Genomic DNA, 16,552 nt, shown 5'->3' on the forward strand with positions numbered 1-16,552 from the left:
GGGGAGGGGTGGGAATGGGAGGAAGGTGTCAATGGGAGGGGGACATCTGTAACAAAATAAATTAATTAAATTTTAAAAAGAAAGAAAAATAAGCAAATAAATAAAAGTGGAATTTTGGGAAAGTTAAGACCTTCTCCCCTACCCCGGATCCACACGATGACTGTTGTACTCGAGTGGAGGTCAGACAGAGAGACAACCCCAACGATGGCTCTCGTGCTTCTGGAGGAGACAGGGCTCAATGCAGACATGTGGTCTGGAGGAGACAGGGCTCAATGCAGACACGTGGTCTGGAGGAGACAGGGCTCAATGCAGACACATGGTCAGGAGGAGACAGGGCTCAATGCAGACACATGGTCTGGAGGAGACAGGGCTCAATGCAGACACGTGGTCTGGAGGAGACAGGGCTCAATGCAGACACATGGTCTGGAGGAGACAGGGCTCAATGCAGACACGTGGTCTGGAGGAGACAGGGCTCAATGCAGACACGTGGTCTGGAGGAGACAGGGCTCAATGCAGACACGTGGTCAGGAGGAGACAGGGCTCAATGCAGACACGTGGTCTGGAGGAGACAGGGCTCAATGCAGACACGTGGTCTGGAGGAGACAGGGCTCAATGCAGACACGTGGTCTGGAGGAGACAGGGCTCAATGCAGACACGTGGTCTGGAGGAGACAGGGCTCAATGCAGACACGTGGTCTGGAGGAGACAGGGCTCAATGCAGACACGTGGTCTGGAGGAGACAGGGCTCAATGCAGACATGTGGAGGCTAGGGAAGAGTGAAAACTTATTTTTCTCTCTTTAGTTTTTCATCCAAACAAAGAGAGTGACAGAAATGGGCTTAGACTTGGTTGCAGTGATCTAGAGAGATGGTGCGGCACCCTGATAAGAAAGTTTATAGGCTGAGAAACATTCCTGATGATTTCACCTTGGAAACGCCAGGGAAATGGACAGGTCCCCAACCCTAAAATGTTACCCAGTGTGCGATCACAAAAGAGATAGATGCAACAGCTGTCGTCTCTGCGTAGATTTATCACCTAGATGTTGACAGTCACAGTACGTCAACTGAAGAAGGGGCAAACTAGACACCAGGACGGCGCTATTCAGGTGTGTGCCAGTACCTGTCCCCAGGACAAGCACACGAGAGAATGACCACGAAGTTCATAAGACAAAGACTAACCTAAATCATCTGTTCTCTCTGGTCTCGCAGGAAACAATAAGTGGACAGAGCAAAATGTCAGGAAACAACCTCCCTGGGATATTTTGGCAAAATATGGAGCCATAAACATATAAAAACAGCTATCGGTAGGGCTTTCAGAACTACGGTTATACAGTCTTAAAACTGAGCCCAATATGAAAAATCTTTAGGAAATCTTGAAAAAACAATAAATAGAACAAGAAGACAAGCTAATTCTGTCCTTTACTATCAGTTTAGCCATTTGTATTCGCATAGAGAGAGCTGGAGCATCGCAGCATTTCGAGGCCCAAACATTTCACTTCCTGGGATGCTCGCTGGTGGCGACGGCGCGGCGGAGCACGGGGAGGTGACCACGGCCTCGCCGCGGGCCAGCCACAGGAAGCACACTGGGGATAAAACAGGCGGTTTTCTTTGTCCACTCAGTTCTGTCTACTGTTCTCTGAACAGACTCAGCTTTGATCACAGACATGTCTGAAGGCAGTTATTCTCGATACTGTCAGGAATTTTAAAAAGTATAGTATAAAGAACAGTCTTGAAAAGTGGCCTGCTCACCTATGCCAACGAAAACGGCTTTGTATCCCTCTGCTTTGAGCTTGCTGAGAGTCAGGTCCTTCACCGAAAGGCTCTTACCGCAAATTACCTGGGAGAAACAACACACAAATAAGGATAACTTTGGCATTTGATGAGTAAAATCTTGATATTCAACATCAAAAAGAACAGAAACTAGATATATATAAAATTCCATATATGTGGAAATACATTTGTGTGAAACAAATGGTCAAGAGACATATGTAGAAATGCTCAACATCACTAACCATCGGGGAGATGCAAATTAAAACAACAATGAGGTATCACCTCACACCTGTCAGAATGGCCACCATCAACAAATCATCAAACGACAAGTGTTGGCGAGGGTGTGGAGAAAAGGGGACTCTAGTGCACTGCTGGTGGGAATGCAGACTGGGGCAGCCACTATGGAAAACAATATGGTGTTACCTCAAAAAAATAAAAATGGAACTGTCATTTGACCCAGTGATCCCACATTTAGGAATATATCCTAAGGAGCCTAAAACATCAATCAGAAAGAATATATGTATCCCCACATTCATAGCAGCATGGAGCCTAAAACATCAATCAGAAAGAATATATGTACCCCCATGTTCATAGCAGCATGGAGCCTAAAACATCAATCAGAAAGAATATATGTACCCCCATGTTCATAGCAGCACTACTTACAAAAGCTAAGATCTGGAAATAACCCAAGTGCCCATCAGCAGATGAGTGGATAAAAAAGCTGTGGTACATGTACACAATAGAATACTATGCAGTGGTAAGAAAGAAAGACCTCTTACCCTTGAGACGACCTGGAGGGACCTGGAGAGTACTATGCTGAGCAAAAGAAGTCAATCAGAGAAAGACAAGTATCACACGATCTCTTATTTGTAGAATATAATGAACACAGTAAGCTGTCAAACAAAATAGATCCAGAGACATGGAAGTAGAGAACAGACTGACAAATATCAGAGGGAAGGGGGGTGGGGGAGAGAAAAACCAAACACATATATGCATGTAAACATAGCCAACAGACACAGACACCAGTGTGATGAAGGCAGTGGTGGGTAGGGGGAAAAGGAGGTCACTGGGGGAAAAGAAGGGGGATCTGTAATACGTTCAACTATAAAGATATATAAAAATAATTTAAAAAAAGAAATATGTCTGTTAGTAGAAAGTTTACATATACAAAATAGTGTGTAAGTGGAACACTAGTGTGCTTTACTTAAGGGCTAAGAGCACTTTTTAAAATAAAGTAGCAAAGAAAAAAATCTAGTGTATTTAAAATCAAGTAGGCGGCCCAACCAGTATGGCTCAGTGGATTGAGCGTAGTCCCATGGACTGAGAGGGACCGGTTTGATACCCAGTCAGGGCACATGCCAGGGTTGCAGGATCGATCCCCAGTAGGGGGCGTGCAGGAGGCAGCCAATCGATGTTTCTCTCTCACATGGATGTTTCTGTCTCTCTCTCCCTTCTTCTCTCTCTAAAAAAAACCCAAAATCAATTAAAACATATTTAACAAAATTAAGGGGGTGGATTCCCATAGCTTAATTAATATGTTCAAGGCACCATGTGGGGGCACTTTAAATGATAAAATGACAAATGAGACCGTTTGTCTCAATGTGTAGTTAAGATCTGTGCAGAAGATGTACATAAATAAATACAACATAAAACAGTGTGATCAGCATAAGTCTACGGAATTCAGAGGATGGAGAGATTCACTCTGGCTAAGGTCATAAAGATGAGAATAAAGACAGGCAGCAGAATTTCAGCAGGACCTCCTAAAGAATGGATAGCATTCAGATAGGGGACATTGTCCAGGGAAGACGAATCAAGTGAGGGAGCAGAGGGGAGTCACCCCTATTAAAAGCCACAATAGTTTGTTCAGTTCCCAGACACGAGCCAATTTTCAGACCTGGAACCTGCCGGAGGGAAGACGGGACCAGAGGTGGCCAGGACCCAGGAAGAAGGGCCCTGCAGACTCGCTCTGCAGTGATTACCCCAGACCTTCTCCAAAGGAAGCCAAGGCCATCTGCCAAGGTGACTGTACACCGGGGAAAAGAAAATAATCACACATTTCAAGGACATCAGACACAGACTCTTCAGAGTCACTGGAGGACGGGACCTACAGGGATGAGGCAAAGGTGGAGGCTTGCAGCGTCGGCCCCCAGCGGGCCCGCGAGCTCACAGACCCAGGTGCCTCTTCCCCCTCTTCCACCGCAACATCCAATGTTAGACTTGCCAGGTGAAGCCACCCCCACCTGGGTCTCTGGTCTGTGCAGTCCGAGGTTGGAAGGAGAAGGGCTGGACCAGCAGCATCTTCAGGCTCAGACCCACTGAAAAGGTAGGTTTCTGGAGTATAAAGAGCAAAGCAAAGCAAAGAGGAGAGAAGGTAGGGAAGAGGATGACCAAGCCCGTATCACAGAAGGACGTTCTGCTCTCCTCAAACACTAATTCTACTCTTATATGGGCAGGCAGAGTACCTTTTGGAAGTTTGTAAGCAGGGGACAAGCAAGGGGAGATTGAACCCCAAATTCAGAACTCTGGAACATATCAAATGCCACAGAATAAATTACAGCATTAAGTAAACAAGTACTATTGACAGTGTTTGATAACAAGTATGGAATAATGTTACTACTGTTAGAAGGAGCAAAGCTAGATGCTACTAAATGTATCTAATAGCGAGGCTTTAGAATTTTAATATAGTGTAACATTTTAAGAATAGATATTTTTTTTATTAGACTCTCTTTGATCATTAAGAAAGATGGAAAGTTCTACTGTGTACTTTATGAAATAAGGCACCTTAATACCAACATATAATAAAAATTAGATGGAAAAGAAAATTATAGGTCCGAACATTCTAAATAAAGTTAAGCCAATCATCAAAGAATGCACTTTGCAAGTTGAGAAATGGAATGCCTTGCCGTGAGTTAATGAGTGGAAGTGATCCTCCTAAACTTCAATTTTAGATTTAGTTGATCTACTCTGTCAGCAAAATTATTCAAGAAAGATCTCCCATCCTTCCTGCAAAGGTGTGTGTGTGGGTGTGTGTGTCTGTGTGTGTGTGTCTGTGCATGTCTGTGTGCATGTCTGTGTGTGTGTGTGTCTCTGTGCATGTGAGCATGTCTGTGTGTGTGCATGTGTGAGTGAGCATGTCTGTGCAGGTCTGTGTGTGTCTGTGTATCTGTGTGTGAGAATGTCTGTGTGTGTGTGTCTGTGTGTGAGTATGTCTGTGTGTGTGTCCGTGTGTGAGAATGTCTGTGTGTCTGTGTGTGAGCATGTCTGTGTGTGTGTGTCTGTGTGTGAGCATGTCTGTGTGTGTCTGTGTGTGAAGCATGTCTGTGTGTGTGTCTGTGTGTCTCTGTGTGTGAGCATGTCTGTGTGTGTTTGCAGGCACACATGCACAGCAGTTTAATTCAGCAGTGGCAGCATGTGCTTTGTCAAATGAGAACGAAGACATCCCAACCCTTCCACTCCAGCAAAGTGAACATGTCCCTGAATTTGTTACATGCAGAAAAGAGACATTTTGTGTTTCTATAGCCTTCTCTACCATAGTAGGCGACTGTGTCCAATTGGGGGAGGAAACAAGTTCAGTTTCACTTTTCTGTATCAAAAACTGGAAAGACAAGTAGCGTAACTCTTGGTGGTAATCCACTGGGGTTGAGACCATAAGGACTGTGCTACTGTGGGCAAACATGGAGGGCCAGATGGAGCAGCCCTCACTGGCCAGGAGCTGCAGGTGGACAGAGACAGTGATACAACACTCTCTAGTGGACGACAGGCACCAGGACCCTTCCTCTCTGTGCTGGGTAACTTAGTACATTTCCCTTTGATAAACCTCCGACTCCGAAACACTCACCATCTCATCAATAACCTCTCTCAGTCAGAAAGAAAGGGGAGAAAGATTTAAAAAAAAAAAAAAAGGTTAGAACTCTGCTCTACTGCATATTGAGAACTTGGGAAACTGCCACAGGACAATGGTGAACATCAGTAACATTCCTGGGGCAGGTACACTGTGAACTCCCAGCAATATTTGTTAAATGATGTTAGAAAAATCACATGGTGGCATTTTGTCATCCTTTTGTTCCTTTGAAACCCTGTACTTTTATATTTGTAATATTTTGCCACCTTGATATTTGTAGATGTGGATTATATTACAGGTGTATTATACCTTTCTTTGATGGTTTTAGTGACACTCAAATTTCTTAGCTAAATTCAGAATAAAATTCATTTCACTTTAATCTCAGCATAGAAGTTATTGCTAATCCAATAAAAAGGCTGAATATAAATAAGCCCTGATCAAAAGGTCCATCTACCATCCAGTTTGGATTTGCCAACTTTCTTCATACAACCAAATGTATCCCTACATAGAATAGTATTTATAATGTAGGACAAAGGTTTACAACAGCTTTTGGAGTGGAACTTGTTCTTGCATGAACTATGTGACACCCACTATAGAAATACACAAAAAACAATGTACATCCTCCTCAGGTGTTTTTGATAGAATATTTAGCTAAAGAGATAAAATGTTTCCAGAATCTCTAAGACAGGACATCAGCTGGAATAGTTTTTAAAATATTTAGCTTTCTTTAGAAACAACAATTATTTTGTCAACTATTATTGCTCATGCTTGTCTCCTTCTAGTGCAGATATAAGATTTTATATTAGTTTCCTAATAGCATACTGTATTAATGAAAATGCTTGCTTCAGATAACCATAATGGACAACAAGACAATAAAGAGAGGTCATTAAAAAGAGACTTCGGCTAGGTTTTTTTTTTTTTAATTAATTAATTAACTTTGTTACAGATGTTTCTTCTCCCCCCCCCCCCCCCGCCACCACCACCACTGATACTCCCCTTCCCCACTCCCCACCCTGTCCCCAGCTTTGTTGTCCATGTCCATTGTTCATGCATATGTGAATATAAGTTCTGTGGTTTATCTCTCTCCCACCACCTCCTCTTCTGGGGATTGTCACTCTGTACACGACTTCCACATCTCTGGGACTACCCAATTCCTCAGACTGTTATGTTCATTATATTTCACAAATAAGTGAGATCATATGATACTTGTCTTTCTTTGATTGGCTTGTTTTGCTTAGGATAATACTTTCCAGGTCCCTCCATGTTGTCTCAAAAGATAAGAGATCGTTCTTTCTTACAGCTCCATAGTACTCCACTGTATATACGTACCAAGGTTGTATATCCATTTGTGTACTGATGGACATTTGGGCTGTTTCCAGATCTTAACTACTGTACATAGTGCTACTATGAACATGGGGGTACATATGTTCTTTCTGATTGGTGTTTCAGGCTTCTTAGGGTATATCCCTAGAAGTGGGATCACTGGGTCAAATGGAAGTTCAATTTTTAATTTTTTGAGATAACACCATATTGTTTTCCATAGTGGCTGCACCAGTCTGCATGCCCACCAGCAGTGTACTAGAGTCCCCTTTTCTCCACACCCTTGCCAACACTTGTTGTTTGATAATTTGTTGATGGCGGCCATTCTGACAGATGTGAGGTGATACCACATTGTTGTTTTAATTTGCATCTCTCTGATTATTAGTGATGAGCATTTCTTCATATGTCTTTTTGCCATTTGTCTGCCCTGTTTGGAGAGGTATTTATTCAGCTCCTCTGGCCATTTTTTAATTGGGTTTTTTGTCTTCCTTTTGTAGAGTTGTATGAGTATTTTATATATTTTGAAAATTAAACCTTTATCTGATGTATAATTGGCAATTATGCTCTCCCACAGAGTGGGTTGCCGTTCCATTTTGATGATAGTATCTTTTGCTGTGCAGAAGCAGTTGAGTTTGATGTAGTCCCATGTGTTCATTTTCTCCTTTGTTTCGGTTGCCTTAGATGGTGTATCAGTGAAAATTCTGCTGCATAAGATGTCTGAAATTTTGTTGCCTACATTTTCTTCTAGGATTTTTATGGATTCATGAGTCACATTTAAGTCTTTTATCCATTTTGAGTTTATTCTTATGTAGGGTGTAAGTTGATGGTCTACTTTTATTTTTTGCATGTAGCTGTCCAATTTTCCCAGCACCATTTATTCAAGAGGCTGTCCTTACTCCACTGTATGCTCTTGCCCCCTTTGTCAAATATTAATTGAGCATATTGCCTTGGGTCCATTTCTGGGTTCTCTGTTCTGTTCCACTGGTCTATATGCCTGTTATGGTGCCAGTACCAGGATGTTTTGATTACAGTGGCTTTGTAGTATAACCGGAAATCTGGTAATGTGATCCCTCCAACTTTGTTCTTTTTTTTTCAAGATTGCTGTGGATATTCAGAGTGTTTTTTGGTTCCATATGAACTCTTGAAATATTTGTTCTAGTTCTGTTAAGTATGTCCTTGGTATTCTGATGGGGATTGCATTGAACATATGGATTGCTTTGGGTAGTATGGACATTTTCATGATGTTAATTCTCCCAATCCATGAACAGGGTATGTGCTTCCACTTTTCTATATCTTCCTCTATTTCTTTTTTCAATGACCTGTAGTTTTTTGTGAACAGGACCTTTATTTCTTTGGTTAAGTTTATTCCTAGGTATCTTAATTTTTTTTGCTGCGATGGTAAATGGGATTGTTTTTTTAGTTTCTCTTTCTGTGAGTTGATCATTGGTGTATAAGAATGCCTTCGATTTCTTGACGTTAATTTTGTATCCTGCTACTTTGCAAAATTCATTTATTAAGTCTAGTAAATTTTTGATGGACTCTTTGGGGTTTGCTTCGTGGGGTATCATGTCATCTGTGAATAATGACAGTTTCACTTCCTCCTTTCCAGTTTGGATCCCTTTTATTTTTTTCTTCCTGTCTGATTGCAGTAGCTGAGACTTCCAGTGCTATTTTAAATAAGAGTGGTGAAAGTGGGCATCCTTCCGTTGTTCCTGTTCTTAAGGGAATTGCTTTTAATTTTTGCCCATTGAGTATGATGTTGGCTGTAGGTCTTTCATATATGGCCTTTACTATGTCTAGATATGATCCCTCTATTTCCAGATTTCTGAGCGTTTTTATCAGAAATGGGTGCTGAACTGTGTCAAATGCTTTTTCAGCATCTATTGATATGATCATATGATTTTTGTTTATGTGGTGTATCACGTTTATTGATTTGTGGATATTGTATCAGCCTGGCATTTCTTAAATGAATCCCTCTTGGTCATGGTGAATAATTTTCTTGATGTATTGCTGAATCCAATTTCCTAGTATTTTGTTCACGATTTTGGCATCTATATTCACCAGGGATATTGGTCTGTAGTTTTCTTTCCCAGTAGTGTCTTTTCCTGGTTTTGGAATTAGAATTATGCTGGGCTCATAAAATGAGTTTGGAAGTCTTCTTTCTTCTTGAATTTTTTGAAATAGTTTGAGGAGAATGGGTATTAGTTCTTCTTTGAATGTTCAGTAAAATTCCCCTGTGAAGACGTCCAGGCCTGGGCTTTTGTTTGCTGGGAGCATCTTGATTACATCTTCAATTTCTTTTGTTGTTATTGGTCTGTTCAAGTTTTCTATCTCTTCCCGGTTCAGTTCTGGGAGACTATGTGTTTCTAGAAACTGGTCTGTTTTGCTTAGATTATAGAATTTGTTGCCATATAATTGTTCATAATATTTGTTCACAATCCGTTGTATTTCTTTGGTGTCAGTTATTATTTCTCCTCTTTCATTTCTGATTTTGTGTATTTGGGTTCTCTCTCTTTGTTTCTTGGTGAGACTAGCTAACGGTCCATAAATCTTGTTTACTTTACAAAGAACCAGCTCTTTTTTTCATTGATCCTTTGAATTATTTTTTTGGTCTCCATGTTATGTATTTCTGTTCTGATCTTGACTATTTCCTTCCTTCTACTTGCTCTGAGATTTTCTTTTTGTTTGCTCTGTAGTTCTTTAAGTTGTGAGGTTAGATATTCTGTTAGAAATTTTTCTTGCTTCTTGAGGTAGGCCTGTAGTGCTATGAACTTCCCTCTCAGAACTGCTTTCACTGTATCTCGTAGGTTTTGTGTTGTTGTGTGTTCATTTTCATTGGTTTCCAGGAATTTTTAAATTTCTTCCTTGATCTCCATGGTAACCCATTTTTTGTTCAATAACATGCTATTTAGCCTCCATGTTTTCAAATGCCTCTGCATGTTGTTGTTGCAGTTGATTTCTAGTTTCATGCCATTGTGGTCTGAGAAGATGCTTGATATAATTTCAATCTTCTTGAACTTGCAGAGACTTAGTTTGTGTTCTAACATGTGGTCTATCTTTGAGAATGTCCCATGGCGCTTGAGAAGAATGTGAATTCTGCAGTTTTGTGGTGTAATTCTCTGTAGATATCTATGAAATACATTTGATCTAGCGCTTCATTTAGAGTCTGTGTTTCCTTGTTAATTTTTTGTCCAGAAGATCTATCCAGTGATGTCAGCGGGGTGTTGAATTCCCCTACTATGATTATATTGCTGTCATTTTCTCCTTTGAAGTCCTCCAAAAGATTTTCAATATATGTTGGTGTTCCTATATTGGGTGCATATAAGTTTACCAAGGTTATACCTTCCTGTTGGATAGATCCTTTCAATATTATGTAGTGGCCTTCTTTGTCTCTATCATGGCCTTCAGTTTGAAATCTACTTTATCAGATATGAGTATTGCTACCCCAATGTTTTTTTCCTTTCTGTTTGCTTGGAAGATTTTTTTCCATCCCTTCACTTTCAACCTATGTGAGTCTTTTGTTGTGAGGTGGGTCTCTTGTAAACAACATATATGTGAGTCATGCTTTCTTATCCAGCCAGCTACTCTGTGTCTTTTTATCAGAGCATTCAAACCACTCACATTTAAGATGATAACTGATATGTACTTCATTGCCATTTTTGTTTAGTGTGGTTCTATTTCTTTTCCTTATTTCTTCTACTAATTACAGCAGTTCTTTCAACATTTCTGGCAGGGCTGGTTTGGTGTTACTATATCTCTTAGTCTTTTTTTTTTTTTTTTTTTCTGGGAAGCTCTTTATTTCACCTTCTATTTTGAATGATAGCCTTGCTAGATAGAGTAGTCTTGAATTCAGATCATTCTTTTCATGACCTTGATTATTTCAAGCCATTCGCTTCTGGCCTATAGTGTTTCTGTTGAGAAGTCAGCTGACAGCCGTAATGGGTTTCCTTTGTAGGTAACCTGTTGTTTATCTCTTGCTGCCCTTAGGATTCTCTCCTTGACTTTAATTTTTGGCATTTTAATTACTATGTGTCTTGGTGTGGGCCTGTTTGGGTTCTTCTTAATTGAGGCTCTCTGTGCTTCTTGAAATTGAATGCCTTCTTCCTTCACCAAGTTAGGAAAGATTTCTGTCACTATTTCTTCAAATATATTCTCTAACCCTTGCCCATTTTCTTTCTCTTCAGGGATTCCTATGATGCCAATGTCATTACATTTCCAGTTGTCCCACAGTTTTCTTAAGCTATCTTCCTATTTTTTAATCATTTTTTCCTTTTGGTTTTTTGATTTGTTGATTTTTTTCTACCCTGTCTTCTAATTCACTGATCCAGTACTCAGCTTCCTCTACTCTGTTGGTTAGTCCTTCCAATGTGTTCTTAATTTCTGTTATGTTATTCTTCATTTCCACTTGGTTGGTTTTCAATGTTTCCATATCTTTACTCATGGTGCTGATGTCCTTACTCATGCTGTTGAGCTTCTTCAAGATCATGGTTCTGAACTCTACCTTTGATAATTTGCTTAGCTGCATTTCATTGATCTCATCTTCTATAGAGTTCTCTTGTTCTTTCATTTGGGGTTTGTTTCTTTGTTTCACCATTTTGGCTATCTCATTGGGTTTTTTGGAGCCTGCCAAATTTTCCCTGTGGGTGTTGGTGTTCTGCTGTTTGTGGCTCCCTCTATTCGGTTCGGATGAGCCTGGGTGGTTCCACGTTAAACACCACTGTCAAGTCTTACTTTCCTGGGTAGATTCTCAAGCCCAGGAAAGGTTCAGTTATCCTCTAGCTTCTTCCTGGTGGCTAGTAGTCTCAGTTACTCAGTGCCTTAGAATGTATCCCTGGTGTTCTGCATAAGAGTATTTCCAGAGCGTGGGATAGATGCTGGTTGTTAATGAGCCTCGATTTTTATTTCTTTGCCTCACCTGGGAAAGGCTGAATCTCCGAGGGTGTGATCTGCTGCTTTTCCCCACAGCTCAGGGAAGGAGCACACTGGCCACAGTTGTTTTTTGGCCGCAACTCAGCAAAAACTCTGAGTGCCCTCCAAATCCCGGGTATCCCCACAGTGTTCCAGCCCAGTCTGCCCTCCCTCTGCTATAGCTCCCAGGTGAGTGGCTGTGGCTATTTTAGCACTCTGTCTAGGCTCTCTGCACTGTGGAGTGGGCTTGGTTTCTATTCCCCAAGGGTGCTGCTCACAGCTAAGACTGCTGCTGTTCGTGGGCTCCCAGCCCATACCCTCTCGTGCCTCCGCAGATCCTACCAGTGTCCCTGGTTATATGGTTCTGTCCTGTTGCTTTGTTGTTGCTTTTTCCGAGGATTTGTCTTTATTTTAGTTGTAATTCCCGTTTGGTCCTGGGAGATTGTCTGTGTGCCTTCTATTCACTCTGCCTCCATTTTCACATCCTCTATGCTGATCTTGTGCACAGCTGGGTCACACAGGCCTATCTGGTGCCCCCCGCCACCCTTCAGGTCTGGAGGGTAACTGGATCTCACAGTCCCTTTGGGGACCTGGCTCTATGCCTATCTTATGGGCTTCTGGGTCACACAGGCTTCTGTGGTGCTTCAGCACCCTACAGGTCCTGTGGGTAACTGGATGGCACAGTCCCTGCTGGGTCATGCAGGCCTCTCTGGTGCTTCAGCACCCCACAAGCCCAGTGGGTAACCAGATCGCTCAGTCCCTGCTGTGTAGCACAGTCCTCTCTGGTGCTTTAGCACCCCACAGGTCCTGCGGGTATTGAATGTCACAGTCCCTGTTGGGTTGCATTGGCCTCTATTGTGCTTCTGCATCCTGCAGGTCCTGGGGGGTAACTAGATCACACAGTCTCTGTTGGGTTGCACAGGTCTCTCTGGTGCTTCAGCAACCCCACAGGCCCCACGGGTAACTGGATGGCACAGTTGCTGCTGGGTCTCACAGGCCTCTCCTGTGCCCCCACACTCTGCAGTTCCCGTGGGTAGGCAGCTGGATCACACCAGTCTATCTGGGGCTCCAGCTTCCCACTGCTCTTGTGAGCTACTGAACTGCACAGGCCTTTGTGGAGCCCCAGGTCCCACTGCTGGTGGCTGGGGAGTGCTGCTGCCCGGTGGGGCTAAACTCCTGCTCAGCTTTTGCTGTAGTTTTTGAGGATGGGTCTCAGCTGCTGGTCTGTGCTTGTGTTGCCTGGGGATGGATGTCTGCTCCCCAGCCTCTGTTGCTGGGGGTATATCTCGACTGTGATCGGGTTGCTACTATGGGGGATGGTGCTGGGCTCTGAGCTGTTTGTAGCTTCCGTGACCGGCACCTTGGGAGCTCCACTACTGTGCACTGGTCTGTGTTGACACAGAGTGTCCACTGGTCCGATGGTGCCAGGTATGCTGGTGGGCTCAGGTTGCTGGGCCCCAGACACTCCCACTGCCTCCTCCCAGGGAAGACCTGGGATCTTCCAAAATGGTGGGACTTCCCCACAGTGCAGGGAGAAGCACCCTAAAGTGCTGCTCACCGCGTAGCCCGCTGCTCTGCCCACAGCACAGGGACCTTCTGCTCCGCGGCTCTGCACTGCTCGGGTTTGGTCGTCCACCTTCACGTCCACTCACACTCTCTCACACACTCGCTCACTCTGTCACACTCACCCTCCCTCCCGTCCTGCCCGCCGCCATCTCCCCTCCTAAATGAAAACACTTTTTCCGGTTAGGTATTTTTGCTCAAATCATGAAACACAGGAAATGCCCAATTACAAATTGGGTCAAAACAAATTTTATCAAACTATTTTGATAAATGGCAAAAATACATGTTTTAAACATATGTAAAAAAATTCGAGATCTTTTTGCAGATTTACATTTTTAGTTTTAAAAATTTAAGCTATTAGAAATATTATAAATACTATGAAACACGAATATTCATATAATCTATTCTGAATTGCAAACCAAACCAAAAGAGAGCATTTAATCTAAAGATTACTAACATCATCTGGCACAACTATTAAGTCCACCTACAGTTAAAATAATTTGCAGGGTTCTATATTAAATTTTTATGATGAAATCAAGAGATTTTATGAAAATATTACAGCTAAGAGGTAAACTCTTCTAATGAAAAAATAGTTTTATTTCATTAGAAACGATCCTTTGGTGTGAAATCACTTGAGAGTATACATGATAGATTAAAAATTGTACATCTCTCTGATTTGTAGAATAAAAAAATAAAAATTTAAATGTTACATAAGAATGCAGAAGCAAGTAAAAGTATTATCCTAAACAACTCTGTGTAAAGGGGAAAACCAGAACTACAATTACTCAAGAAAAATAATAAGAAGAATGAGAACTTATAGATCATGACAAGGTTCAGAGAGAAATTAATTATTTTAAATGGTTTTATTATTCAACCTAGAAAAACAAAAATTAAGTAAAAACTCAAGAGGTTAAAAAAATAACAAATACATTGTAAGGACAGCAGAGGAAAAGAATTAATAAAGATAAACTCAGCAATTAGTGAATAAGGAAACATAAAATTCTGAGAGCTGTGTGTTTTGTTTTGTTTTTTAAATACATTAACTCAGAAACCACTACCACTATCAAGAACAAAAGTTAAGAAAATAATTGATAAACTTAGAAACACAAAACCAAATATTATCACAGGTACAGGTGAGGTATTTTCATTGTATACTGGAATGACATGTTTAAATCCATGCTAATTAATTCTGAATTCTGAATGAAACAGAATTTGTTCTTAGGAATATATATATTGGCCAAATAGTTGTGAGAATAAAACAGGTGAAAAGATTAACAACCTTATGGAAAAAGAAAAGGTCAAAGTTCTTATAAAAAGGCTTTGAGGTCACAACAAAATCCTTAAATTTAACAAAGAAGATAAATCTCAAGACTATATTCTTATGAATGATATAAAGTAATTGAATGCTGGGGAGTTTATTTTTTATCAGGCTAGCGTAATTCTATTACATAAACCCATGGAGATCATAAACAACAAGAAGGCAAACAAAAACAGGCTTTTGATGAATTTGGAACTAAAAGGAGAGAAACAGTATTTTACTATTCCCTGCTCTATTTCCAGTTTTAATATGTGTTTCATCAGTAAATGAGTGCAAGGGGAAATTTTTAAGAATGCTAACGAAACAAATCTAGTTCTATATGTATAGATATAATAAGATATCAGGCAAAATGGATATGGTCCAGCCTGCAAAGGTAAATACAATTCAATATAGTAACTGAACATAAGGTTTTTAAAAGGGCAATTAAAAAATTTAACACCCTTTCTCCATCAATATAAAAGAAACTAAATAAAATTTTAATATTCTAAGTATAGAAAAATAAAATATTTATTCGATATGACTAAAAATATTATCTCATAAAATAGAAAAGATGCCATATATTATTACTCTTTTAAAACATACTAGAAATTCCAGTCAAAGAAATAGTGGAAGAAAAATCATACATAATGTACAAATAGAGCAGATACCATTCTCATTATTTTCTTGTGACACAATATGTGACTTGGAAAATTCATCTTAGTATTAACAAGAATCAATCTATCAAGCTATTAGATATGAAATAAATTGAAATTATTCAATAGGAAATTTAGCTACAGAATATAGTTGGAAGTGAAGGTCATGGATTAAACTTGGTTTGGGATATGATGAGTTTACATTATTTGGATGATAGATGTGCTCATTAAACTGCCAAGAACACAGGGCTGGTGTTCAAAAGATGAATAGTTCTAGACTAGCCCTTAGCTCACGACTTGGCGAAAGTGAAGTTCTCAATGATTGTTTGTTGAATAAATGAAACAAACCCATTAATAAGAGAAAATAAAGAAAACTTGAATAATAACCAAGATAAGGCTAGACCACAGAAGCAAACACATACACACATGTACGCATGTCCATACATACATACATATACACATACATACGGGAATGGGCCGTGTTCTGCCAGGAGTTAACCAGCATAAACCTGGAGCACCGTTCACTTCTTTGCCAGAAGGCTGCTCTGAGTTCGAGATAAGCAACGCTGACTGAGAGGTGCAGACGGGGCAGCATGGGGAGAGTCTGGGGATGAGGAGGAGGCAAGGAGCGCACAGTGCTTTTCATTTTTTATTTTATTTATTTATTTATTTATTTTATCCTCACCCCAGGACATTTTTCCATCCTCTGTTCAGATAGAGTGGGAGGGAGAGAGAGAGACACATGGATGTGATAGGGACACATCGAGTGGCTGCCACCCGCACGACCAACCAGGGCCGGGGACAAACAGCAACCGAGGTACATGCCCTTAGCGGGAACAGAACCGGGTCTCTCGGGACCGCAGGCCAGCACTCCAACCGCTGAGCCAAACCGGCCAGGCGTACAGTGCTTTTTAAAACGCATCCTCTCGTGTGGAGCTAAAGCCAATCAGAAAGCTGCTGCATCTCAGCCACAGATGCGGGTTCTCAGAGGCGGGAAATATCTCACCGCCCTTTGTCCTCAGCACCGCACAGACAGCTTACTGTTCACACGGCTGAATTCTTTCTCTCCTTCTCATCTTACTAGAAATGGACAAGGTAGTATGAACCTCCTCTTCAATTTATGTCCTAATTTCTTGATAATATAGTAAACTTACTGGGTTTAAAATTCAAATGTACAAAAAGGTGATCAATCCTTCCCACACC

General features: G+C 41.1%; 1 protein-coding gene across 1 annotated transcript in view; it reads right to left on the bottom strand.

The window, feature by feature from the left end:
• DPYD (dihydropyrimidine dehydrogenase) overlaps positions 1 to 16,552 on the bottom strand; it is a 587,465-nt gene that overhangs the window by 400,963 nt on the left and 169,950 nt on the right. The window contains exon 8 of the mRNA XM_036272711.1: positions 1,747 to 1,834. Within this exon, the coding sequence (XP_036128604.1) occupies positions 1,747 to 1,834 (88 nt within the window). The remainder of the gene's footprint in view (positions 1 to 1,746; positions 1,835 to 16,552) is intronic.

This window comes from Molossus molossus, unplaced genomic scaffold (genome assembly GCF_014108415.1).
Source record: "Molossus molossus isolate mMolMol1 unplaced genomic scaffold, mMolMol1.p scaffold_m16_p_20, whole genome shotgun sequence".
Taxonomy (NCBI): Eukaryota; Metazoa; Chordata; class Mammalia; order Chiroptera; family Molossidae; genus Molossus; species Molossus molossus.